At 35.7% G+C, this 27856-nt stretch overlaps 1 protein-coding gene across 1 annotated transcript in view; it reads left to right on the forward strand.

The window, feature by feature from the left end:
- LOC127442336 (astrocytic phosphoprotein PEA-15-like) overlaps nucleotides 1-27578 on the forward strand; it is a 45870-nt gene extending 18292 nt beyond the window's left edge. The window contains exons 2-4 of the mRNA XM_051700296.1: nucleotides 24780-24954; nucleotides 25813-25968; nucleotides 27383-27578. Coding sequence (XP_051556256.1) covers nucleotides 24783-24954; nucleotides 25813-25968; nucleotides 27383-27447 — 393 coding nt within the window. The 5' untranslated portion in view covers nucleotides 24780-24782 and the 3' untranslated portion in view covers nucleotides 27448-27578. The remainder of the gene's footprint in view (nucleotides 1-24779; nucleotides 24955-25812; nucleotides 25969-27382) is intronic.
- The last annotated feature ends 278 nt before the right edge of the window (nucleotides 27579-27856 follow it).

Below are 27856 nucleotides of genomic sequence, written 5' to 3' on the forward strand. Positions count from 1 at the left end.
CGTGGAGACAGAGACGGCTGAAAGCGCACCCTGTTTATTTTCTTTATTTTACAAAAGCACAAGGTTTTGTTGTTATTGTGAGTGTACACAAATAAAAGTAGACCCTTTATAGTCTCTAATGATGTCTTACACTTATCTGTATGCCCAAAAATGACAGAGTATTTTAAGTTGTTTCCGCTGTTATGAGGAAAAAATCCAGCAGGATGCGCCGGCACGTCCGTCAACCCCAGAGGGTTAAACAGATGTAATACACAAACCTTACAAAACTTGAGCTGATCTTCCAGCATCTTGGGGAGCACTCATTTATTTACCTCTAAATCACGTATTCTATCAGCCTCTCCTCAGCAGTTCCCTGTAAATTTTAACTTTATTTTCTAATGATAAAAGGCAAATATCAATAAAACTAATATCATATACTGTCAGCAAATATGCGCATATCTTGTTTAAACAGGAGTAATAAACCAACCTCACACAACTTCAGCATCCTGTGGAACGCTCATTTATTTACCTCTAAAGCATGTATTCTATCAGCCTCTCCTCAGCAGTTCCCTGTAACTTTTAACTTTCTTTTCTAATGATAAAAGGTAAATATCAATAAAACTTCTATTATATACCATTCGCAAATATGCAGATATCTCGTTTAAACAGATGTAATTCACGAACCTCACAAAAATCCAGCCATTTCCTTCTGTCGAGTGCTCATCTAATATCTTCCTCTGAAGTGCGTATTCTATTCAGATCATGACGGTCACTCCATGGCTGCATCTGAAAACGTAGGTGACTTGCTACCTTGCTGCCTAATCAGTTAATGGCTTAACTGACTGCTGTTTTGAATTAATGGAACTCTTAAGGAAACTGATCTCCAAACAGTTTGAAAAGCACCTTATTTTCATCCTGCCTCCATATGCAGCCTCCATAAGCAGCATTTTCCTGGTTTCGAACGCAGCCCATGACAATCCAAGCAGGCGATCCAGGTTGTTTATACTGTCAGGAGATTGCTGCTTGTGCTGGATCCGCACGAGCGCATGAGTGCAATTTCAAAGTAAAAGCGATTCATGTGCACTATAAGTAAATGTCTTATTCACTATGCACTGCATGTACAATTGGTTTGATTCTGTTATTTCCTTCTTCCTAATATATTAACAATTACTAAAATTTTATGACTAAACTTAGAAAAATCTGAATCAAAAAAATCTCCCATTTAAAATACAATATTCTTTTTTACAAGGTTAAAGTTTAGTGTAATGGAGTAAATATAGTGCTAAATAAACGTTTATTCATTTTTTTTTTTTTTTTTTTTAATGTTATTTTTTACATTATTTTTATGTTATTTACTACATTAAATTGTGTGATATATCAGCATTGTATCGGCCTATCGGCCACCCTGCTCTCTGGATATCGTCATCGGCCATTAAAAAACCCATATCAGTGGACCACTACACATAATGAGGTAAAATCAATCAAAAAACTGACTTCTGGTTGTGTGTGGGTGTTTGTGGGAGTGGGAAACTCTGAAACACAGCCTGTACAATATCTGCTGCCAGTGTGGAGGAGGAACTGAGAGGGAAAGGGAGAAATGTAGAGGAGATGAGAAACATGTGAGACAAGGAAAAAACAGGGAAGTTTGGCTTTGAAGTTTCAAACATTATGACTGTGTTTGGAATGGAATACTTGCATACTCCATTCAGTTTTAGAAACAGTATGTGAAACAGTTAGGCTTGCCGCCTGTCCAGGATTTTCCAGGATCGTTCTGGTGAGAAATGTGCCCCGAAATGTTCCTATTAGGCTACTCAGCCTTTAAGGAACATTTAAAGGCACCTTTGTATCATGGACACATTTGCACGTCGCGTTCAGAGTCAGACATATGAACCCTTGTTTATTAGCACACTATGCAAGGAGGAGAATCAAACACATTCTTAAGAAAGTCTGATTCATTTTAGTGAACCGGTTTGTTCGGGTTTGAACAATCTTTTCAACTTTTCCCTACTTGCTATAATGCTTTAATGTTCTGGAAAACATGTCCAAAAGACAAATTTGCTTCCTTTTACTGTAGGAATTCTTAAGTTAATGGCCAACACTTAAAAAATAAAATACAATAAAATAAATAAATAAATAAGAAGTACACTTTCCATTTTCATAACACATTTTGGAATTGAATTGTGTGATCTTTAACAAAATTTAATTAGTAAAGCTTAAAATATAAAAAAAATAAAAAATACATTTTTAATAAAGATTACTCAATTAATTTTAATGTCAATCTGAATAGTACTCTTAAACCAAAGCAAATCAAATAAATGTACATAGCAATTTACTAAAAATATATTTTCAACATTAATTTATGCGTTCAATTTCATAACAAAAATTCAACCAAAATGAGTAATCTTTAACAAAATAAAATAAATGTTTGAAGTTTTATTATTTTAATTTTGTAAAAAATTACAGTTCATTTTAATGGAATTGTGCTGTGAAATTTAAATGTGTATCTTAAAAATAGGCTAATATATATATATATATATTGAACCTATATGTATATCTATTTTATTTTTTTATGTTAATGTTTGATTGAATTATTTGCTATATGTATGCAATCATTTCCATATCAAACAAGGAGTAATCAATCATAAATAATATGTTTTATTGCTTATACGATTGCCAGCAATATGTTTTTCGGTCATTGATCAGGTGTCCAGTAATTTTCCAGTGCCAAGGTGGAAACCGTAACAGGACGCAGTATGCAGTAATACATGTTTCAAGCAGAACGCTACATTGCTGTCATGTGATGACTTCACTATGTTGAATTTAGAGAGTGGCTTCCGGTTATCATATTGCAAATATATATATTTTTTATTATTATTATTTATTTTCAATCCAATTTTATGTAAAAATGCCTCCTAAAAATGTCTGTCACTACTAGCGCCATCAAACAGAGTTGCAATAATACACGGAGATTCTAGAAAACACCCTCTATCTTCCACTGGTTATACAAACACATAGTCACGGCCCCAAACTCATGCTATTGTTTGAGCCAGTGTTGCTGTGTCAGGCTTGGCAGGTTGCTCGAACAAGGAATGTTCTTATAATGCCACAGTTATACACCCCATGTCTGAATATGCATACTTCCCTACTACTGTATATAGTAGGGATGGGCACAGGTACTCAAGTGCTCGGGTTCTCGGACGTGGCAACAATGATCGATCATGAAAACGATGATCGATAGTGATCACGCATGATGTGACTTTTTACTTAATTCGAAATCCAGTGACAATTACCTGACAACTAAACACAAACGTGTCAATGAGGGAGCATATTTTTAATTTTGAGACTGATTACGTTGTGATTTTGAGGGGTACATTGATTGTCAGAGATGTCTCATAGCAACCAAACTGATATATGACGCTGCAATGCTATCATTACGTGAATCAAAAGAGAGTGTAATTAAACGTGCTAAACACGTTTTATTATAATTTTATGTAACAACTTTGACTCGTTAATGGATGTTATTTAATAAAAGTGAATGTTTGTTACTGACTGTAAACCCTCCTGCCCTGCGTGATGTAACACACCTGCATCTCGACGAAACGAATGAAGATTTCCACACGAGTTTCCAAGTTAGATGTCCGACATAAAGTGTCATTCCGTTGCACTTTCCCTAGTTGAAAGGTTGACATTCTGACTCTCCGGGTTGAATGGAATGCTTCATGAATCACAGCAACAACAATACAGAGCATCGCGGCTTTCCTCACAAGAGCCAACATTTGGACACACACACACACACACCAGGGGTGTGTGACAGTGGACTCAAGCATATACAGCAGGTGAATGTTTCAAACAGCTAGACAGAGCGCAGCTAAATGGAACAGAATGCAGCATCTTCAAAACTGAACTTCAACTTAACAGGCATATGGTTATGGCATCTCCTGTTATTTGAAAATAGATGGTTCAGACAGTCACTAAAAAAACTGGTGCGCACTTACTACGGTAACCTGATGGAAGAACAGACAGACGTGCGTTGTGCCCAATCTTTCATTGAGATGGGCAGCAAATCTTCACATAATGAAGTATAAGGTCAGGTGCTTCCACCAAAATGTCTTCCACATAGGATGCTCCACTGCATATGATACATTATATTTTAATTATGCAATCTTTTGTACATTTTGTTACAGATTATTTTATAACAGCCTATAAAAATGAATAGAGGAAACACTGGAACAACAAGAGCCAAAGACGTTTGTCAGACATGTTATTATATATACAGTTATGTACATGTCATTACCCCTCGAGTACTCGATTAGACAAAATGACCAAAATGCCCATCACTAGAATATGGTATGCCAAAAACAGTATGCCAATGGAGTAGAATGTCCGAATCCTCTGTGTTCGTAAAATTATCAAATAATGAGTGATGGAGGAAACATATTGACGGCAGTTTGTGATTGGTGGATTTTCCTGGTGCCCCCGGGAAACTCCCAATCTAATTAATGACAAGAACTTGCCCAACCTAAAGAACAAAATGTTAAGCTTTAAACCAAGTGAGTCACTATCATCAGTGAGATGGAAAAGTGCTGTCTGTTGGCAGGAAACAGGAAGACAGATTCCATGAGGCTCTGAGAGAGACGGCTGAGGTGTCTAATTAGTGTACACACACACACACACACACATTGACCACACTCTTGTTTATTTCTTTGTCTTTTGATCTCTCTCTCTCTCTCATGTCTGTCTCGTTCTCCCTAAGGCTCTGTGATATTTTCGGCACTAATGAAGTCAAAGCTTTCTCTGAAAATACAACACATATCTCTGTGTCATCCAGACCGAAATGGCTTGATGAATTCAAACGTTAATACTCTGCAAAATATCATAAGACATCAGAGATGACATTCATAAAACAACTGCAGATGGGGATGATACCGTAAACTTACTTCATTCAGCTTTATGAAGCCAGCAAAAAGTGGCGAACCGAGTGTCTGTCTCACTGACTCATCACAATCAGAGCTTTGAATGAACCGTGAGTGTGTTTGGACAGAGAATGACAGCATGCAGTGACATTTTGATTGTGGAAAAAGTTTAAAATGTTTGAATTTGATCAATATTTCTCTATTACGTCTTAGAACTGCACAGTTAATTAAACAGATACTCGAAATACTGCCACAAGTACAGTAAAAACTAAAAATGATTTGTTTTTTGCAGCGGTTGAGCATTGTAATCAATCACAGACTTGTCTGTTGCCTGCATTCTGTGTGTACTTTATTCAAAATGTGAATATTGTTTCATGTTAAGAGGGCCAGTGTGAGTTCGCTGTTTAGTCTATAGCTTAATGATTTTTTAAAAAAAAAAAATATATATATAATTTTTGTTTCTTTATTTTTTCTTTAATCTTTAGAATCCAAAACCATTCTTAATGCATCTCAATTTATTTCCTTTAAATATAGTTCTTGATGCCATGCATGTTTTCTGAATTCTCTTTTTGCAGTGGGGGAACCACTTTATTTTTATTTATTTGGTTCATTAAAATGTATTTATAGTGTAATATTAAATTTTTCTAATGTAAATTCAGTATTTATTACAAAAGGGTAGCTTTGTTTGTATCTTGATCTACACATTGTCATATGCACAACCAGTAAGTTTGAAATTGATTTGTGTTGCATAATCCTTAAGTACACAAAGCATCTCTTACCTCATTATGAATCAAACGTGACTAAAAGACTCAGTGAGTCGGATGTTAAAGGAATATTCCGGGTTCAGTACAAGTTAAGCTCAATCGACAGTATTTGTGGTATAATATTGATTACCACAAAAATTCATTTCGACTTGTCCCTCCTTTTTAAAAAAAGAAATAAATAAAAACATCTGAGTTACAGTGAGACACTTACAATGGAAGTGAATGGGCCCAATCATCACTTTCAATTCAGGGTCAAACATTTATTTTGCCGTGGAGATTCAGAATTTGAAATTGTAATGAGATCTTGTAAATCAGAAGTGGATCAAATTGGGAAAACTGTTTGAATACCCAGTCGTACATATGACACAAAGGGAGTTATGTTTGCATAACACTAAATTACAAATAATAAATTTGAATTAATAAAAAAGTATTTACACTATACTGTACATTGAGAAATGCGTAACATTACATCATGTAATTACTATTCATGAGCAGAGTTTATAAGGTTTATAATGCTGCCATTTTTGTTTTTACTAGACGGAGACAGATATATCGGTTTTACCGATTAATCGGTGCCGATAGTTGCTTTTTGGAACTATCGTTATTGGCAAAAAATCTGTGGTGATAGTTTTATCATCATTTCGTCATTTCTAAATAAGAGTCCCCGGTGTGTTTTGGGCTTGTTTATACTTAAAAGTTTTGCGTTATGCACCAAATCTTAATTTTTATGGTTATTTTTGGGATTTTGGTAGAACAATAAACTGCATCTGGGACTCTGTCTATGCCCATCAAAGCAAGGAAAGAATGAGAATAATTTTTTTGTCATTCTATAAATTGATTTGATAAACTATCGTCTAATTAATCAGTTATGTGCGTTTCCCACCACCTCGGTATTGGCGAAATCCACTATCGGTTGACCCCTAGTTTTTACATGACGTCACCGGGGTCAAGTTTAAAAAGGAGCTTTCATAAAAATAAGTTTCAACCTTTAATTACGAGTTCTTGATGTGAAGGTTTTTTTAGTCGGACAGTCATAATTTCTGACATGATGTGAACACAGCATGTTTCTAACCTTATAAAACCTGCAAGTAATTGTTTGCTTTTTGTCTCTCTCTCTCTCTCTCTCACACACACACACACACACATTTATACTGTATATATATATATATACTGTATATGCTCGCTGTCTATCCTCTTATAAGAGCCTGTCACGGCCATCTCTCTCTCACACATAGGCCTGCTTTTGTCTGCTGTTCATTATTGTGTCTGTGTGTGAAACAGAGGCTGTCTATGTGAGAAGTGTCAGGAGTCTGGGCAGTTTCTGCACATTTCTTGTGATCGTGTGTGTGTGTGTGTGTGTGTGTGTGTGTGTGTGTGTGTGCGCGTGTGTGTGTGTGTGTGTGTGCTCATCTGCCCGTGACTAAACTCTTAACACCCCTCCCCCTAATGCAGTGGCTCAGGGCCCACCATACACAAACACACACACACACACACACACACACACATTTATCTATTTAGATGGAAACATAACATAGACTTGTATTGTTTTTTTGTTTGTTTGTTTTTTTGTATGTATAAAAAAGAATAATAATAAAAAAAAAATTAAAAAAAACATTATTTATTTATAAATCATTTTACTTATTGAGGACACACTCATATGTCACTAAAGGGAGGTTTAGTCAGATTTAGCTCACTTCTAGAGATATTTTAAATAATTAAATTAAATTATAATATATTATATTTTATTATATTGTATTATAATGTAATATATAACATTCTATTCTATAATATTGTAATATATTATATTTTGTTTTATTTTTTAAGCAATATCACTCTTGCAATCTTGTGATTGTGATCAACCAACCATTCTCATTGACTTCCATTGTTTCGAGTTTTTTTAAACAAACTAATTTAGTCAGTGATTGAATGACTCACTAATGACATAAAACAAACGCTCATTTGTCGCCACCTGCTGGAGTAAATATGCAATCTCCAGAAATGATCACTGAACAAATCTGTGAATGAAATCAAAATGAAAGTTTATGCAAAATCCCCACCACTATTTGGAAAGTCACAAACACATAGAAGCTGAGTGATACAAATAGTGAAGTGCTCTTGGGACACAGTTCGTCCAATCAGATTCAAGGACTAGAACTTCTGTTTTATATTATATTATATTATATTAGACCTGTCCTATAGCACTAAACCTGACTCTCTCTCTCACACACACATGACTTTGCTGAGCTATTCATTCTTAAAACAACAACGGAGGCTTCTGTCTGCTCACTAGCATCCCTCATGCACCCTGTCTGTCCTTATCAAGCACTTTCATTCATGTATGTGTGTGTGTGTGTGTGTGTGTGTGTGTGTGTATGTCAAACACGGCCTCATTCCCTGCCATCCAAACTTCATTCAGCCTTCACATGGCTGATGTCACCATAACAACCAGTCATGCTTGCCTTTCAGCCTGGAGACTGTAACCCAGCAACAGGCAGGAGTGTTACCCCCCAACCCCTGCCCCGTGCCCCCTAACACCCCAATCCTCACCAACACCCACTTTGGGAACACAAGCTCATAGTGTGAATGAGACGCTGAGAAAAGAGAAAGCTAGAGATGAGAACTGAAAATAAGATTGAGATTGGACTACACAAACTCGCATATTACAGTAAGTCATAGGAATAGAAAAAGGAATAGTTCTGTTATCTTAAATTCTGCAGGCTGATATCATGAAAAGTTTGTGAATGTGGTGACATTTTTGCTAAATGACATTACGTGGTTCATTACACGCATCACGGCACATCTGACGTGAAATGTCCACCGGGTGGCGTTAAAAGTGAGTTAAATATTCTCCCAAACAGATGAGGTTTTAAAGTTAATGCCCTACCCTAAACCTTAAATCTAACCCATAGTGTCATGAAATTTAAATGTGAGATAAAACAACACAACTGCTGAAGCAACCATGTCCTTTTGTGACACTTTGGGCTCACATGTCAGCTCGCATGCTCTTCAGGACAAGTGCAACGCTCTATCAGTTGAGCCACCACACAAGTTGTTTGCACTCAAACAAGCTTGTAAATGTAGTTGAAAGTGGACTAGAATGATTCGTTCACCTAAGAGATTCGCTCAAAAACACTGGTGTGTTTAGTGATCATTTCTGGAGATTGCATATTTACACCAGTAGATGGCGACAAATGCCGTTAATTTTCAGACGAAATATAATTGGCCATTTTTTGGTGCCATTTCGTCACACCCGAACAAGCTTATAAATGTAGTTGGTTATGAAATGCAAACGTTACAATGTAGTCACAAACCACGGATCACTTGTGATTTGTGTGAAAGTGAACAAATGTTGTTGTTGTAATATAATTGGATGATAACATTAAATGGAACATTAATTCATACTTGTCATACACTAACAAAGTAGAAAGCACCCTATTTTATCAAACTGAATGGAAATATAGTGGTAAACAACAGGAATTCACTAATCATTTCACTTCGAAAAAGAAAAAGTCAGTTTATGGCTACTTGTGGCTAAAGTTAATCAGTGAATCATTTTCAGAAAGAATCGATTTACATGAATGATTCAGTTTTCCCAGGACTACATGAGAGAGAGAGTCAGCAGTTCAGTAGTTTGGAACTGGATAAGCTACACTATTGTGAGCATAACTAAACTACTCTCACAAGCTACTTGAAAAACATAGTTAAGTTAGTAGTGTTGCTACTTTTTTGTTAACTACTCCCTAAAACTGTTGAGTCTTTTAAGCAAATGAATCATTCTAATTCACTTCCATTGTTTCGGTCGTGAAAGACTCTGTGTTTCACAACGAATCAGTTATGTCAACGACTCAAAATTGTAGAGACTCACGCATAATATGAAAGATGCACATTTGTCAACACCTACTGGCGTAAAGATGTAATCTGCAGAAATGATCACTTAACTAATCAGTGTAAGGAATCAAAATGAACGATGAATCAGAATCACCGCCACTATTTGGGAAGCCACGGACACTGAGAAGCTTCCTTATAGTTGTCTCTCTGTATTAAACATACAAACAAATACAAAGCACATTAAGGCAGGATTCATTCCAACCTGACATTGTAAATCATCAGCAGTGTAATGGTGATAATAACACAAAGCTCCTGATGTGTAATAACAGAACTGGTTTGTGGATGAAGCCAAAATGGAGTTAGAAGGTGACCATAGCAACCCTGTGACCATGGTAACCTAGTGACTGAGTATCTGTGATGTAATGTATAATGCACAGTTACACACATGCAGTATACTCAGTTACATTTCTCAAGTTTAGACAGCCAACACACATTCATAAGCCCCCCCACCCATCCCCCGAAAGGTAAACAGATCACTTCCTGTTAGCATCAACCTAAACGCTCCATTAGACAATAACCAGACAAAATATGTCCAAACACAAACACACATACACGTAACACAAATCCCTGCTAGAGTGCTCCAGAGCGCTATACTATAAATACACACGCCAGAGCTCATTAGTGTACATTTGTTCATCTGTATGTGAGTTTTGCCTGCAGAGAAACTACAGTTAGACTGTATGTGTGAGATACAGGACCTGTGTTTGTGTAATGTTTTGAGAGTGTCCAATTTTTCATTTTTTTTTTAAGTGTGAAATCGACTTTCCGGAAGTATTTTCCCCATTCATCTCTTCCTTAGGGATTTCATGAAATCCTTCATAAATAGTTGCAAGCCATGAACAAAACCAACCAGCTCCGAGGCATTACAAACATTGTTTTGAAGTGAAAAATCATTTGAAAATTGACAAAAAGACAAAAGGTACAAAACTGTGTACTTACCGTCTTTAATGAGGGAATGAACTACAATCCCATGAAGCATTGCGAATTATGTAATCTAATTAAAAACAATGGAAAAACATAAAACTATTGATTTAAACTTGTTGATATATACAACATAAATTTGTTTGAGTGTAGGGAGTGCGACTCGATTGCATCATTCACAGTTCGTCATGCAGCGGGCAGTCGCTGCAGAGCTCTTTTGCCGCACTTTGTAAGCTGCGATTCTCTGATTGGTGGATCTCTCTTCAGGATTATGGGTACTGTAGTTCTACCCCAGGATTTCTTCTCAGGGTAGGTCTGTCTTTAAAGGTTAATAAGTTAGCGTTAAAAATCTACTCGTCAAAGGAAAATTGAATGGGATTTTTACTTCTGGAACCCGGCTGTTGCGCTCTGTTAGTCACATGGCAATTACGGCTCAAGTAATTAGCTTACAAAAGTTCTGTACGCAAAGATGACAGCATGGGCCATCCAAGCAACTGCCATTGAAATGAATGGGAATGCTAACGGATAGCTCTCTCCAGGTATTATAGACCTCCCTGATATCTTGCACATGTTATTTTCCATTTGATATCTATGTTGTATTTTGATTTACAACGCCACACCCATTGTGTTTGTATTCGCTCACCTTGCAACAGCTTTTGTTTCATACTGTTTTTAATCAAAGATCCTGAGTCATGATTCAAACACACACTCACATCCACGTAGCTCATTTCTCCTTGCATTTCTGCAGCACGCTGAGGAATGTTTGTGTGTGCATTGCACATCTGGCATCCACTGCATTCCTCTGCATCAGCACAAGGCCAGAAACACACACACACACACACACACACGGACAAAGACAAACTGCAGGAAGAAACACAGTCCAAATTTATTCACTCTAGGTTGCGTCCAAACACAATCAGATGCACATCTTTGGCACTGTTTTTACATACAGCAGAATGCATTACACAAGGAGGTCAAAGGTCAAACGACAGTGCAGACGAGTGTGTTTTTTGATGAGCCCTGCAGATACACACGCTGCTGCTTGAAAAGAAGCCCGCACATCTTCCCGTCCCTCGCCTTGCTGGCTTTTTCCTTCTGTGTTCGTTTATTCACTTAAACTGGAGGAAAGTGTGGTTGCCATGGACACCCAGCTGTGAGTGGTCGGCCTCACTTCCTGCTGTTACTGTGGTTTCACTTCCTGGCTTGGCTCAAAAGGCGATGGAAAAAAACAAACAGCTGCTGGACACACCAGCAAGACATAGTTTGATTCTTACCTTTACCAACAATTGCTACAGTAGGAAACATCTGATATAAAATACAGAGCCAGTAAAAAGCACGCACTGTACATCATTGGAGTGTCAATCTTGTCAATGAAATTACTAATGAAATTAGTTAATGAAGGTTTTTTTGAATTTTTTTTAATGTATTTTGACTAGAACAAAAATGTGAAACATTTTAATTAAAAAAGAAAAATGAAATTGCAAGATATTCACTTACACTGTTTTATATTTATTTATTTTTTAAATAAAGAAAAATCTAGAAAGAATTGATGTAAATAATCCAGTCAAAGTTTGTTGAGTATTTCCCCACTGAACACCTGTACAATGAACTTCACTAACGGGTTAATTACCTCACTCAGACTCAGTGACATTAATCACTATGTCCACAACATAAACGTAATATTACAAATTAGTCTGTGCAGACAATGAACCAAATGAACCGGTGAACTTGAACTAAGTGATGCATTAGTCAGAATGCGTAACTTGCGTCTTGAATACGACGTTTCCTGTAAAACGTGTACATGTAACCCAATATCCTAAACTGTCTAAACATGAGGAATTCAAAACAGTCACTTGTAAAAAGTAGCTAATACTTCAGTACATTATAAATGCATTTATTTCAGGAGAGTTTTCTCATGTTGTTTAATCTTACATATTAAACATTATTTTACACATACATTTTTTATATGTTTGATAAATGTAATTTTACATATTAAACATTGATTTTTACATTGACACATTAGTTTTAAATATAAATACAAATATTAAAAATAATTTTTAATATGTTTCATAAATGTTTAAATCATTGTAACAAGATTTGAGAACTACAGCAGATTTGTTTTGGGGTGTGAACCATTCCTTTAAGATAGATATGTATGTATGTTGTGTATATTTGGTAGTATTTGTCTGTCTTACTCGTGATCATTATTGAATCGTGTTTGTGTTGAAATTTTTGCACATTTTCCTCTCTGTAAATGGCAAATGGCTTCCATCAGCCTCAGGAACACAGCAGATGGCTAGACTGTGTGTGTGTGAGAGAGAGAGATAGAGAGAATTTTATGTAAAATGATGTTAACATTGGAAAGAGGCAGAGTGCTCGCTAGTTAACTTTCTTCTCCATGTCTTTTATTTTCTCTTGTCCTCCTTTTCCTCCTCTCCATTTCTCTGTCAGTTTAACTCATCCTCTTGAGCTTGATGGAGCTATTTCTGGGGAAACATCACATTCACTTTAAACACGTCGATAAACACACACACACACAAACAAATCTGATTGGTCACCTCTTGAGTCGTCTCTGGAGCTGGGTGATATAGCTATAAAATATATCTTAGTATTCAGAAAATAGTTAAGTAAATTTAAATGTTTCCCACATTATTTTTCACTAAATGAATACCAGGAAGAACAATATTTAAGCAGTCTTAATTATATGCACCAATATAAAAACATAAATAGAAATGTTCATTTATGTAAACTGTATGTTGCACCAAAATAATGTGAGGCAGAGATTTACGTGAACATTTTTGCTGCCTGATCTCATGAAAAATGTGTTACCGTGGCAACTTTTTTGCAACAAAAAAAAATGGTGCTTCTTTATAGATTTGGCTGCAGTTTCCCAGTGAAATGTCCAACGGGGGGCGCCAAAAGCGAGTGCAATGTTGTTGTAATCAGACGAGGTTTTAAAGGTGATTGTTGGATGGATGTTTTAATGAGTAAAATGTTCCTCCCTAACCTAAAACTTTAGCCGAAACCTAACCAATAGTGTCCTAAAGCAAATAAGAGATTAACAAAACAGACATCCTTTTCCTAAACCAATACATAAACCTAACTAACCGATAGTGTCCTAAAAGCAAATGAGACATAAAAAGCACATTTTCTGAAGCAACCACATCATTTCATGTTGCTTCTATGACACTTTCATCTCATGTGTCAGATTGCGTGTTTGACTGGGCTTGAACCATGGTCTGTTGAATTTGAAGTCAGGTGAGCTACCACGCAAGCTAATCACTAATAAGTAAATGTAGGTGAGTCTGTAATACAAGCGTTAAAATGTATCATTTTTGAAATGATGCATTACAGTAAAAGTGTTCTGATATCATAACAAGCAGTGTGTGAGTATTAGTGTGGAAAAATTGTTTATAAACTCGTAATCAGCCGTTGTAGTCATGATTTGTGTGAAAGTGAATAAAACGCACAGTTGTTATAGCGCCTCTAGTGTTCATTTCACCAGGAAACTGCGGCAAAACGCAGAACGTGGCACTTAAAAATCAGTTTGCAAAAATGTTGTTATAGTAACGTTCATTCTATGAGACTATGTTGCATTTTTGAGTTATGTCACAAATGAATCTTTTCATCAGAGTTTTGAATTGATTCACTGAAACAGACACTTTGAACTGATTCACGGATATTAATCAAACTAACCAACTCTGACGCCATTTTTAATGCTGTTAAAATATCTCAACACTCCTAGTGGACTGACTTGCCTTAAAGGGACATATCATATCTTATAAAAATAATCACTATATTCATGATAAAGTGTCATTTTATATCGCTAGCAAATATATTGTGAATATTCGATATATCACACAGCCCTAGTTATTCCGCCGCATGAATTTTCTTTATACCCTGTACACGCACACACACAGAGCTCTCTCTTACGCATGGTTAGAAGGGAAACGTTTCACTGGCACAGAACTAACACCATAAGATGAGGAGAAAAACACTTACGGCTGAATTCTCACACACACACACACACACACACACACACACACATCTGACCAAACAACACTCTACCTCCTGACTGCATACGGTATATCCTGCCAAACGATTTATAACAGCAAATAAACAGTACTGTTTCTGTGTGAACAAGATATGTAACGAGGTCATATTAATGAGTTCCCGTGTTAGTTGGATTTGTGAGTGATGGATGCCAGAAGAATTGTCGGATATTAGCGGCTATAGCAGCAGCTGTTTATGTAGCCATAAGCCCCGTTCATGCACACAGCGACTGTATTGCTCGAAGTTGCTAGTGGGCGTTCCTACTGCTGTCGCTATAACATTACTGGTAGACTGCACGTCTGGCCATGTCTTCTGAAAATCTGATCACCGATGAGACATATTGCCGGTAAAACTAAGATATTGTTATAATTTGTTGAGATTTGTGCAGTTAAACATAGTTTTATTCTGAACCCTTGCGTAAAACTTTCAGCAAATGATTCCCTCCTTCCCTGAAAGAACGAATTAAGAAAAGTTAACATGACTCAACAGCTATCTTATGTAATAATCGATGGGCATGAGCATCACATTGTGCTGCATCAAAAATAAATCACTCATATCATAATCAATAATGTTGTCTACACATTACAGAGCGTGATTGTTTGTTTGTTTTTTGATGTGCTGCAGATCTACCCCAGCCAATTTATTATATTATTATAGAGTGTTTTTTGACATGAATTTTATTTGTTATATATTTCAATATATTAACTTTGGAGTATCACATCAAAGAAAGCTAGTGATGTTTCTGAGCTTTGATCGAATTATAATCTATTTTGTTGCTAATCACATGTGTATACAGTTTAGCAATAATAACACTATAATAATAATAATAATAATAAAGTAAACATTTTATACTAAGGGATTTTCCTTGAAATTCAAGTGTGATACACATTTGACCTGACCTCATGAAAATCACATGACTGTGGCGACATTTTTTATTTAATGACATTACGTATCGCAGCAGTTTCGAGGTAAAATGTCCACTGGGTGGCGCTAAATGCGAGTTCTCCCAAACAGATGAGGTTTTTAAGGTTAATGTCCTATCCAGTTTTAAATCAACAAAACTGACCTCCCTACCATAAACCTTAAACCTAAACCTAACACATAGTGTCAGAAATAGCAAACGTGAAATGAAAAACACAATTAAAATAAAGTGTTCTCCAGGACTCGCACCCCAGTCCTTTGCATCACAAGTTCAACGCTTTATCAGTTGAGCTACCACACAATGTGACTGCACTCGAACAAGCTTGGAATGTAAAATGTAGTTGGTTATGTAATGCAAACTTTAAAATGTATCACCTTACAATTCATGCACTATAGTAAGTGTTTAGATGTCATAAGATAGCATTGTATGAGGACCAGAGTGAAAAGTAACTGTTTATGAACTGATAATCTTCCGTGTCACTCGTGATTTATGTGAAAGTGAATAAAAGTCATTGTTATTATAGCACCTCTAGTGTTCATTTCACCAGGAAACTGCTGCAGTACGCTCTGCCGTGACAGTAGTTGACCTGAAAGAGACAAGTTCTTTCAAGAAGAGATAGAGAATGAAGATGAGCTATTAGTACTCTTAGAGTGCTCACCTGGAAAATATCCTCTATTAACAGTGTGCTACGACACCATTGAAAGCAATTACTGGCTCTCAGCATGGAGGAACACAGTGTTTTCACTGCATTAGAATCAGCTATCACTACGCATTACCCTCCAAACCTTTAGTGCAATACAGATGAACTTCTAAACTGCTAATGACAGCTAAAGACCGAACAAAACTGAGGGTGTCCAAACTTCAAACAAAGAAAATGTTTTGACAATGTATAATTTATGATAAAGATTTTAATGAATTGCTAGTTGAAGTGTTTTTGATTTCTGTTTTGTGATTGCTTTAACTGAAAGGTGCCAATATTACAGAAACTGGAAATGCCACAAAACGCTTTTATGTCTGATTTATGTAAGACTTTAGTAAAAGTTACAGGATTTCTTTTTTTTTTTTTTTTTTTTTAAATAACTTCAATAACATTTTTAATATTTGGACAACGATTAGCTTCACTCTCTCAAGAAATTTGAATGTTTGTGGTATGATTCAATCCAATCTGGTCAACAGTCTCCAAGGCAACTAGAAAGTACTTAATTTCTTGTAGTGTTAAATAATTACACAGTAAGCCAAGAATAAGCCACGGGAGCAAATGCATAAATACGAATCACAAAATAAAACATGTTTTGTACAGCAGTGGTTCAGTGTTATTTTGGCCATACTTCACTGTTAGTCACTTTCAATCATTTACAATGTCCAATCACAAAGTGGTTCAATCACATTTATGGGTGTTTCTTGAACTTTGGGCAATTTCATGTCCCAGGGGTGGTTTTTTATTCAAATAAACAGATTTTAAATAGTTTCTTTTTGTTATATGTCACATTAAAACTCACTTGGAAACCTTTTATCAGACCATCACCATTATTTAATAATAATATTTTTGTTACTTTTTAAAAATGCCTTTATGAACAGATTTGACAGTTTTACGCTTGTCCCAGACTTTCAATATTAAACTTTGAAAATCCATAATGAAAAATACAAATTATAACATGTTTAAAGCTATGTCAATCTAAACAAAGAGTAAAACAAACATAAATTGTTTCAATATTTAATGTGTGAGAAGGATTTCTATCATTTATTTATTGTCAAAAATGACGACTGTTCCACATTTGTGGTGTCATTTCCACTACACAAAACAATTTTTCCTTAAAAAAGTTTTCAAAAGTTAGTGAACTTGTTAACCAAGTGGACAAAAGTGTCAGTGAAGATCGTGCTTGAGATGAATTATGAAACAAAACAGAAAAATCAAGGGAAATATCACTTGTTAGCAGAAGATTTTTATGGGGCGTAATTTCCAAATTATGCAAAAAGTGTGAAAATACTATTTAATTGTGTGTATTTAGGATACATAAAATGTTAGCTATGAAATTAACATTATCAAGACAAAGAAGTTGGCCATTTTATTTGAAAAACATTAAAAATGTCATTTCCATCAGCATCATTTCCAGCATAGAATTCTATTAAACACAATACAAAATTTGATATGTGCTGGAAATGACACTGTGGTGGGAAAATGTGACAAAAATGACATAAATCTCCTGTGATTCATGTACACACACTGTTGGACATTGTTAGTAGAGAAATGTACTAACACTAACATTGTTAGTGAAAATTTTACTTTCTAGAAATCCACAGTGAAAAAAGTGCCCGAAGTTGAAGAAACGCCCATATGCGCATGGCCAATTAAAACAGATATGAGGGAGACAGGATGTTTTCTGCAAGTAAGGCTGTGCATATACAAACATATATTGCTATATATGTTCTCACAATATTGCATCAATACTTAAGATCATTGTCTATGATATAAAATGTAATTGTATTTTTTTGTTTTATTTATATATGCAATTATATATTTATTTTTTTATAGATTAATTGTCATCTGAATAAGTGGAAATTATTATCTTTTATCATTTTTATCGATTATTTTTTGCATGTCTACCTAAAACTTTATAATTATGTTGCTTGCAAGTACTGCTATTTCCTTCACATGTTTAGACAAACACTTGTGGCTGTTTTACATGAGAAGTGTCATAAGTGTCACTTTCATTGCTTCATTTTCCATACAATAAAAGTCAATATTATTGATATATATTGGTATTCAGAATTGTTATTTTTGGGTGAACTGTCCCTTTAACGTTTTCTTGTCTCCCCCTGCTGGTGGTTTTGTGTAACTGCAGCGCTTGTATTTAGGTCAGCAACAGATCAGTGCGATTTACAGACGCTATGATTGACAGACAGTAACAGATAAACAGCAGCATGTCAACAGTCTTTGTGCGGATGTGAAATCTGTATGAGTATATGTGTGTATGTGTATGAGGGATGATACAGTGGACACATTATCATATAATCTGCCACTGTGTGAATGTAGAATATTTGCACTGTTAGAGCGCCTGCTACTCTGCACAAACAATACATTGTAAAATAACAGAGGCGTTCATCTTGGCTCTAAATCCAGCACAGTTTCCTTTGACCTCTGTCCTTTGCGTGGGCTGCTAACTGCAAAAGCGTTCAGATTCATTTGTTTGCCATCACAGCAAATGTGTCACTGTAGACAGGCTGTTTAGAGCTAGCGTTATATCGTACCATGTCTTTGTATTTTGACAACAGGATGGTATGGACAATACCAAAACAAAGCCACCATAGACCTCTGAAGATGTGCTAAGATCCCACTTGAGCTAGTTGTGATGGCCAAGAGCTCCACTAGAGGGAGATAGAGAGTATATTTTGACCCACAATTCTCAATGTATCTTGAGATTGTATGTTTTCCCATTTTCTTTTACTTTTTTAACCTTTCTTTGAGCTTTAGTTTATATGTTTACACTAAAGGTACCATGATACAAACATTCTCAATGCCAATTTCGATATTACAGGAAAAATAATTATTTATATAAATATTAATACCAAATAGACTTAAAACAATGGCATGCAGTTTTCAAGTGTTCTCACTCAAGTAAACATTGCCTTTGTATTTCAATATAACATTGTTTTTCACTGTGTTTGGGAGCAGCTAGTAAAAGTAGCTACACTACTAGCTTAAAGGGATAGTTCAGTCACCCTCATGCCATCCCAGATGTGTGTGACTTTCTTTCTTCTGCGGAACACAAATGAAGATTTTTAGAAGAATATTTCAGCTCTGTGGGTCCATATAATGCAAAACTTTGAAGCTTCAATGAAGGCAGCATAAAATTAAACCATAAGACTCTGGTGGTTATGTTAATGCAAACGGCATACATTTTGCAAAAGGTGTGTTTTTTGGAGGGGAATTTTTATATTTCAACCTCAGTTCCTATAATACATCTATAATACACTGTGCACACAAAATAGTTAACTGAAAAATGTTCCAGTTGAAACCAATTAAAACGGCAATATTTGATCCCAGTGCCATTAAAGCATAAAATCATGAATTATATGATATTATGCTTTCATTCTGGAGCCCTGGCTTAAAAATGTAAATGATTTTTTTCCCCACCAGATGGCGCCATTTTTCTCATGTTTAGCCTATGGAGCAAATGCATGCTTTTTTCCTATTTTCTGTTTGCTGTATTATAGAGCACTGCAGGCCAATTGAATAAATGATGCAGCTAAAATTGTGTGGTTGAGTTGCATGGATGTCAGAGTGTGTTTTGTATGTGTGTGTGTGTAAAAAACAACAGTGGCATTATGTAAACAAACTGGCATTTAAAGGGTTAAAATCCTGAAAATGAATGAATATTCGGTAGTTATAATCAGAACTAATGTTGGGTAAAAAAATTAACTCACTGAAAGTGGAAAATAATATTCATATATTATATTATTATGGCAGTTTTTTGACGCTGACATTTCTGTCCTCTAAGGACCTCTGAGTAACTTTTTGTTTTTAAATTGACACAATTTAAACTAAGGGTTAAGTCATTTTTACTATACATCTCCACTTTCAATTTTACATTCTTCTTTTGTTTTAGGCAATTTTGCATTCTTTGTGAATATCACCACATACTGGGCAGGGAGGAGAATTTATAGTAAAATGGATATAAATATTGATCTGTTTCTCACCCACACCTATCATATCTTCTGAAGACATGGATTAAACCTTTAAATCTTAATATGGATTACTTTTATGCTGACATTATGTGCTTTTTGGAGCTTCAAAGTTTTAAACCATGCACACCGGTGATCCAATTAGGGTCAGTAAATAAAAAGAAAATGTTAAGTAATATTTTCAGCAGCCTGTCAGTAGTTTAGTCATGTTCACAATAGTGTAGCATTTCCAGTAACAAACTACATTTTCCAATGAGTATCACCGTTACGTCACAAAACTCTTCATTTGTCACATTGTGTTGTAAGCGCAAAAATGGAGCCGAGTGAATCAAACACACTCACCTGAACCATCGACTCTCTCTCACATAGTCCTGAAAAAACTGAATCATTCATGCGAATCTATTCTTCCGGACAGTTCATGTAAATGAACTCGTTGAAATAAACCCTTCCATTTTATTTAGCATTGGGAATGATTTAAGTGAGCTAATACTTTTGGACGGTTCATGTAAATAAACTTGTTCACATAAAAGATTCACTGATTCACTGTAGATCTGCACTGCTTTAAAGTGACTTTACCTTCATTTTTGAAGCAAAATATTTAGTGTATTGCTGCTGTTTATCACTATATTTCCATTCAGTTACATAGAATAGAGTGTTTTTGTAGTTTGGGTATATTTGTAATGAATGCAGGAAGAAGTCAAGAGAGCAGGACCTAAGTGCAGCTTTGATTTAATAAGAAAATGAGTCCAGATATAAAACTTGGAAAACACAGGAACAAAACAAAACTAAAACTCAGGAACAGGACAAATGTCACAAGGACATTAAATACATTGGGGCAAACAAGGTAAACGAGAAACAGCTGGGAATAATCAGGGCAGGAACCAGGAACAGAGACACAAGAAGGTAAACAAAACTTCAAACTAAAAGTCTCTTAAACACCTAGCGACATCTGGTGGCCACTAGGGCAAAAGTCTCAGGTTTGACAATATTAAGTGTACATTTATTTTCGATGTAATGTTGTCACCCTATTTGTTTAACACTTATGAAAATGATGGTTTTACTATAGTAATATTTAAGGAATTATGACCGTAGTAACCATGTTTTACTACAGATTTATTGTAGTAAAATCATGGTTAATTTTCATAAGGGAATTTCAATCCTGTCAGATTGTATTATTTAATTAATTACATTTTTAGAACTGATTGCAGAATTAAATAACATCTGACTGTAATATCTCAAATATTTTCTTCTTTAAATAGCTTCAATGTAGTTACAACTTTTTCAGCAAATTGATTTATTTAAAGAACACCTTGACTTTAGTTTAATTACTTACGAGTAGCTTGTAGCTTGTTTTTAAAATAATTATTCAAGGCAACATTATAAACATTATTTATAATAATTATTGTAAACATTAAGGGTATTTAAATACCCTTACAAAAATCGAGAGTGCAAATAAGCTTCATGGAAACAATTTTAACGAGTTTGCAGCTATTTTACCAGAACACAAGATTTTTTGTAAGGGTAAAGAACAGAGAAACAAATTAATAACAATAGATGAAATGAGAAGCATGAACTATGTGTTCAAAAAAATAAATAGAAATAAAAATGTGACATGCATTTATTTGGTTATCATCATCTATACTGTAAACCCTATGTTATCATCACTGGAAAAATCAAGTTCTCTTAAACAGTACTTGTAATGTTAAGTGTTAATAACTTGCACTTGAATCATTTAATTATGTTTCCTTGGTCAAAGGGAACCTATGGGGCATTTAAATAGTTGTAATTAAGAATTCATAGAGGTTTTAGCTCTTTTGTGGTAGTATTCATGTTGTTTTGTTGCTAATAGTTTTTTCATGTGGTGTCACTGTTAGGGCGATCTGTGTCACCTTTGGTCAAGTTGGACCCTTTAATTTTATCAATATCATTTCTCCTTGTGCATGTGCAACTGAAGTACAGGTGTCTATGCATTGAAGTGGAGAATTAAGTTTGTTTAATGACTTGTAATTGGTTATAATCTTCATTATTTCCGCTGTGTTATTATATGACCTAAATTTAAGTCTGTTCAATTAAAATTATTAAGAAGAAACAACAACATTTAATAGCAAAGTTGAGTGAAGTCTACTTGCATCAGCTACCTTAACTTAAATCGATCACTGAGTTGAGTGAACCTAATTGCACAAGTTTTGGAGACGCATTTACTCAATTATTTAACTGAGGGAACGAGCAGCGGTGTAGCAGTCTTTTTAAAAGTGGTGGGACACAGCTGTCAGTAGGTGGCTCGCACAGACCCAACACTTACAGTGCAGTATTTATATATTGCAGTATATATTAATATATAAGTATAAGTATTATATTTGTAGTATTTGAAAGATTCAAGTATTGTAAATTAAGTGCAAAATTTTGCTAATTTAGTTGGAAAAAATAAAGGTCATCTTGTGGAGCTCTTGCTTCTGTTTCACACATGACAATAAAAGAGTGAGCTCAAATATGTCCTGAATAAATTATTTTATCAATTACAATAATGCACATTTTTATTTTATACTCTGTGCTTGTGCATTGTGAGATTTACGTTTATCCAAGTGGCTTGAGTGTTTTGAACTCATTCACCAAAATGAGTTCAGATCAATTGATGATGAACTAATGTAATGTTCAGATCCAATGATTCGTTCATTGACCATTTCTGGTGATGTCTTGTGTGAAATGAGTTAGTCACTGAATCAACGATCAAAATAACATTTTATTCCTTTAAAATTTTTATGTCTACAGACCTGCAAAGAGACTTCAGTAGAAAACAGGAGCTGATATTTAAAATAGCTTTACATATTTAACACAGATCTAGTAATCTGCTTAAATTGGCAAAAACAACCGATCAAACTATTACCTCACAAACATAATGTAAAAAGCATAACTTCATGAAGACTCATGCGCTGATATAACTCCACTTACAATGTGTGCTTAAATGGATTGTCCTTTTTTTATAATGCTGCCAATCAAGAACGGTATGCCGATAAATAACTCTTGTTTGTGTGTTCCTCATCTCAAGATTATTCATTTAGATCAACAGCAATGCCGATAAAAACATGGATAAATGAGCACTGTTGAAGGCAACTTTGTAGAAATGAACAGAGCCTTGTTGATTAGACTGTCTGACAGATGGCCTATTACGTAAGGGTTGTTTCCCTCATGAAACTCACATGTGATTGGCTGGATGGTCGCTCAGTCAGCCCAAAGTTAAAAACAAACACAAAGAATACTATATACAAATTAGGGTGGGGCGGTTTTTCTGATTCAATTGAATTTGCGTTGACACAATTATTATTATTTATTTTAATCTAGAAATCGTGATTTTTGCACACAAAAAAAATATTGCAAACGCTATAGTTAGATACGTTGTAAATCCACCAAAGGATGAATAAAGAAGAGAAAAAGAATTCACAGCGCTCGTCTTAATGCCGCTCCCGATCTGATCAGCTTCACGTGTGTTCCAAATGAACGTGACAGGTTAACAACACGGAGACTGATATAAAAGTACGATTGTACACTGTGTGATTGTAGCTCAGCTTCGTCCTTCATGCATTTATACATCGGCATAAGACCATAACTGGCCTCAGCGTGCGCATGTTGATGAACGCTCTCCTTTCTTTTCTTTTTACCCATAAAAAAGCGTTAGTTACGTGACAGTTATGGGCACTTCATTTCAAATCCGCTCATTTTGCCATGATGATTGAGAGAGATCGCTAATTAATGCTTTGTTCTGTTACGTATTTCAAGTGTACTGCATCTATAGCCGACATCTGGCAAGCGATCATTTTGTCAAACTTTGCTAGTTGAATTGAAATGATAAATTATTTCATACTGCTGCGCTGCTCAGCATGAACCACTAGAGGGCGCGTCTCTATCTGCAGGGGTTTATGAATATACACACAAATTGTCTAATATACAATGAGAACTTTCTAGATAGACTTGGTTTAGATTAAATGAATACCTAAACTGGCTAAGAATTATTTATCAGTTTTCTTCTTCTATTATTTCTGAACATCTGGGTTTATTAGATTTTCATTTATTTTACATTTACACTCTGTTGACAACTTCCCCCTGTGGTGCATTTGTACATTTTTCTTGCTTCCTTTTTTTCCTATAATGAAAAGAACTTGGATTTCTCCAACCAGATTGCCTTGCATTCTAATAAAGAACATACAGTTTGAATTATGTTGGAGTACATTTAAAAGTTGATATAATTGAATCGTGAATCGTCCATAAGTTTGATGAAAATTGAGATTACATTTTTTTTGCCATATCGCCAAGCCCGAATCCAAATGTACCATTTGGACTCAGTATGTCCCCCATGTCCCCCCTGGCTTCTGTGCCCTTGGGAATGAGTTTACTCAAACAACTGAGTAAAGTCAACTTATTAGGTTTTTCATTGTACCATAGTCAACATTTACGACCATTGAAAAGCCTAGCGATGTCATTTGCCCGTGACTGTTGTTGTTCAAAATATACTGGTTATGCACAACTAATTAACAACGTGTGTGGGAACTTGGCACCAATGTAACCATACTTTCAACATCCCTACCTCACACAATGCTAATATAGTATGAGGCATAGTTTCCATATATATGTTTGAACTCACCGTTTGTATTTGTTTCTCAGATTATGTCGGAATTCAGCTTACTGTTGAGTGATCTGTCTGAGAACATCACTAATGAAGACCTGGAGCAGCTGAAATCAGCCTGTAAGGAGGACATCCCTGAAGAGCAGAGTAACTCCATCACCTCCTCCAAAGACTGGTTCAGCTACCTGGAGAAGAATGACAAACTGGCACCAGGTGGGAGAGAGAGAGCTTCATGTGTGTTTGAAGAACACGTCAATCACCCAAAAATGAAAATTCTGTCCACATTTACTCACTCTTATGTCGTTCAAGCTCTATGACTTTCTATGACTATGACAGGGGCTGTCAAGCTCCTAAAATGGCAAAAAAAGCACTATAAAATATTTTAAAAGGATGATAATAGTGGTTCATGTGACTCATGCACTTAAAGTTATTTGAAGCCATACGATAGCTTTGTGTGAGAAACAGACCAAAATTTAAGTAAATAAACATTCAAAACATGCAAACACATTGTGTCCCAATATCGGTCATTATCAGTGTCAGAAATTAACTTTTACATTAAGGGGCCACTGGATCTGATTTTCAGGGGCATTTTTTTATCTTAAAAAGGGCAAATGTATTTTTTCGAACAATTTACACATACACATACATCAGTCAATTTATTAATACAAAGTTTCAAGAATAAGAAATTATTACCTCTCACCCTAAGAATGAAATCAACATTACTATATATTCAATTTTAAGAACTGTATTAGATGTTATAAGTAAAAAAATAAAACAATAATTTCGGGAACATTTTTGGTGGCAGTTTTTGCCTACGCCACCCTTAATTTCTGCTCACTATACATGCGAGAATCTCAATTCTCGAGAAACATCAAACCTGGCGTGACACATCTTGAGGTGATCCACAAGCACTCCCAGAAAAAGAGAAAATCAAACTGGGCTGTAACAACATGAGTAACTGATGACAGAATTATAATTTTTGGGTTTCATTTATAGTACTGTCATGTTTTCGAGCTAAAACAAGTTTGGTCTGTTCTATCTGACGTTTCTCTGATTGTCTCTTTCGTTCAGATAACCTCTACTACATAGAGCACATCTTTGAGATCTCGCGGCGGCCTGACCTCTTGACCCGGGTCATCGAGTACCGCACAACCGTGCTAAAGATCTCCGAAGACGATGAGATAGACACCAAACTCACACGCATCCCCTCTGCGAAGAAATACAAGGGTACAAATCTCTCACCTTTAACATTCTCAACAGTGCTTTCGAACAGCATTTCTCAACTGGTGTTTCTTCACATTGGACATCAATTGGTGACCCAACGCAATACAAAAAAAATTTTAACGTGCAAAAAATAAACAAAAATGTCTTTAAAATGAAACATTGAATTTTACTAATATTACTATGAAGCGCATAGGCAGTATGCTAAATTATTTACATGACACTATAGGTGGAATAGGACAGCTGACAGTAATATTAACGGACATACAGTAAAAATCTATACATAAGACGAATTTGAAAAGTACCAAAAATATATGATGAAGGCCTGTTGAAAAGTTTCCAAGTCAGTTTTAATGAGACCTTCATATGAGCTTGACCGATAGTGGATTTTGCCGATACTGATAACTAAGGTGGTGGGAAAGACCAATAACCAATTAATCGGCCGATAGTTTTTAAAATCGATTTCGATTTTACAGATACCGATAAATAAGGTGGTGGGGAAAGGCCGATAACCTATTAATCGGCCGATAGTTATTAAAACAATGATCAGTTTATTTTATTAAACACGGCAAGGCTGGTAAAGCTTTGAGAAAGGAACCCAGCACCGACTGCAGTGTGGAGAAGGACGGTGTGTTCGTAGGCTTGTGTGAGTAGTGGTCGTGTGCAGAGCAGTTCAAGTGCAGAGAGGTATTGCTGAGAAGAATCTCAGAAGCATCAATGTACAGAACACGATACAGAATATACTAGGGCAGAGGGAGAGAGTGGTAAGCAACAGGACTCAAACAATCAAGCAATGAACATGAAACAGAGGGAGGTAGATATAGCCAGGGAACTAATGGCGATCAGGTGCCGCTCGTTCGCAGCAAGCTGGCATGATCAGAGTTGCCATGGAAACAATCAAGGCTTCCTTGGCAATGCTGATTATGCAAGTCAGCGACACCTGAACCCAACAGAGAGAACGTGATGACAAACAAGATCAAACCAGCTGACTCACCGAGACCGTGACAGATACCGATAACTAAGGTGGTGAGAAAGGCCGATAACTGATTAATTGGCCAATTGCTTTTAAAATCAATTAAAAATTTTCCAAAAATTATAACTAAGGTGATGGGAAAGACTGATAACCAATTAATCAGCCAATAGTTATTCAAATCGATTTATATTTTGCGGATACTGATAGCAAAGGTGGTGGAAAGACCGATAACCGATTAATCAGCTGATATTTTTTCTATAAAACTGTTTCTTAATATTCTATAAAATGTTTCTTATATAATTTAGTTTTTTCTTATTTTTTTCCTTAGTATAAAGGGCAAACAAAGAGTCCAAACTGAATAAAATCCAATCCTGAAACCTAAAATTTCCTGAAACACCACCACCCCGCCCAATATATTTTCATAACTGTCTCTCCTCTGCATTTCAGATATCATTCGTCAGCCATCAGAAGATGAGATCATCAAACTCGCTCCTCCACCGAAAAAAGCATGAGGTCAAAGTTCATGACCTCTGCTTCTCATCCCTGGCACTTCATCTTGCCCACCATCTTCACCAAACCATGCCCACTGCCCCTCCAACTGAACCGAAGCCATGCAGCCAGTCAGATCACCAAGATGCTCTTCAGCCACGCCAACGCCACGGAGGCACAGAATGTATGGAAAATAAGAACGAAACGGACAAAAAGACTTAAACGGGGTATTGGTAAAGTTGTGTGTTGGAATGAAAAGCAATCATTCTGTGTTTGTTGATGCTTGTGCGGTATTGTGTGTGTATGTGAGAAAGAGAGAACGTTTATTTGGATGCTGATCATATTTAGCGACATTGCCAGAAACCTAATGGGTAGTTTCTAGTTTCTCTATGTGCCACTGGGCTAACTAGTGTGAAACTACTTGTGAAATCA

The sequence above is a fragment of the Myxocyprinus asiaticus genome, chromosome 1, assembly GCF_019703515.2.
Source record: "Myxocyprinus asiaticus isolate MX2 ecotype Aquarium Trade chromosome 1, UBuf_Myxa_2, whole genome shotgun sequence".
Lineage (NCBI taxonomy): Eukaryota > Metazoa > Chordata > Actinopteri > Cypriniformes > Catostomidae > Myxocyprinus > Myxocyprinus asiaticus.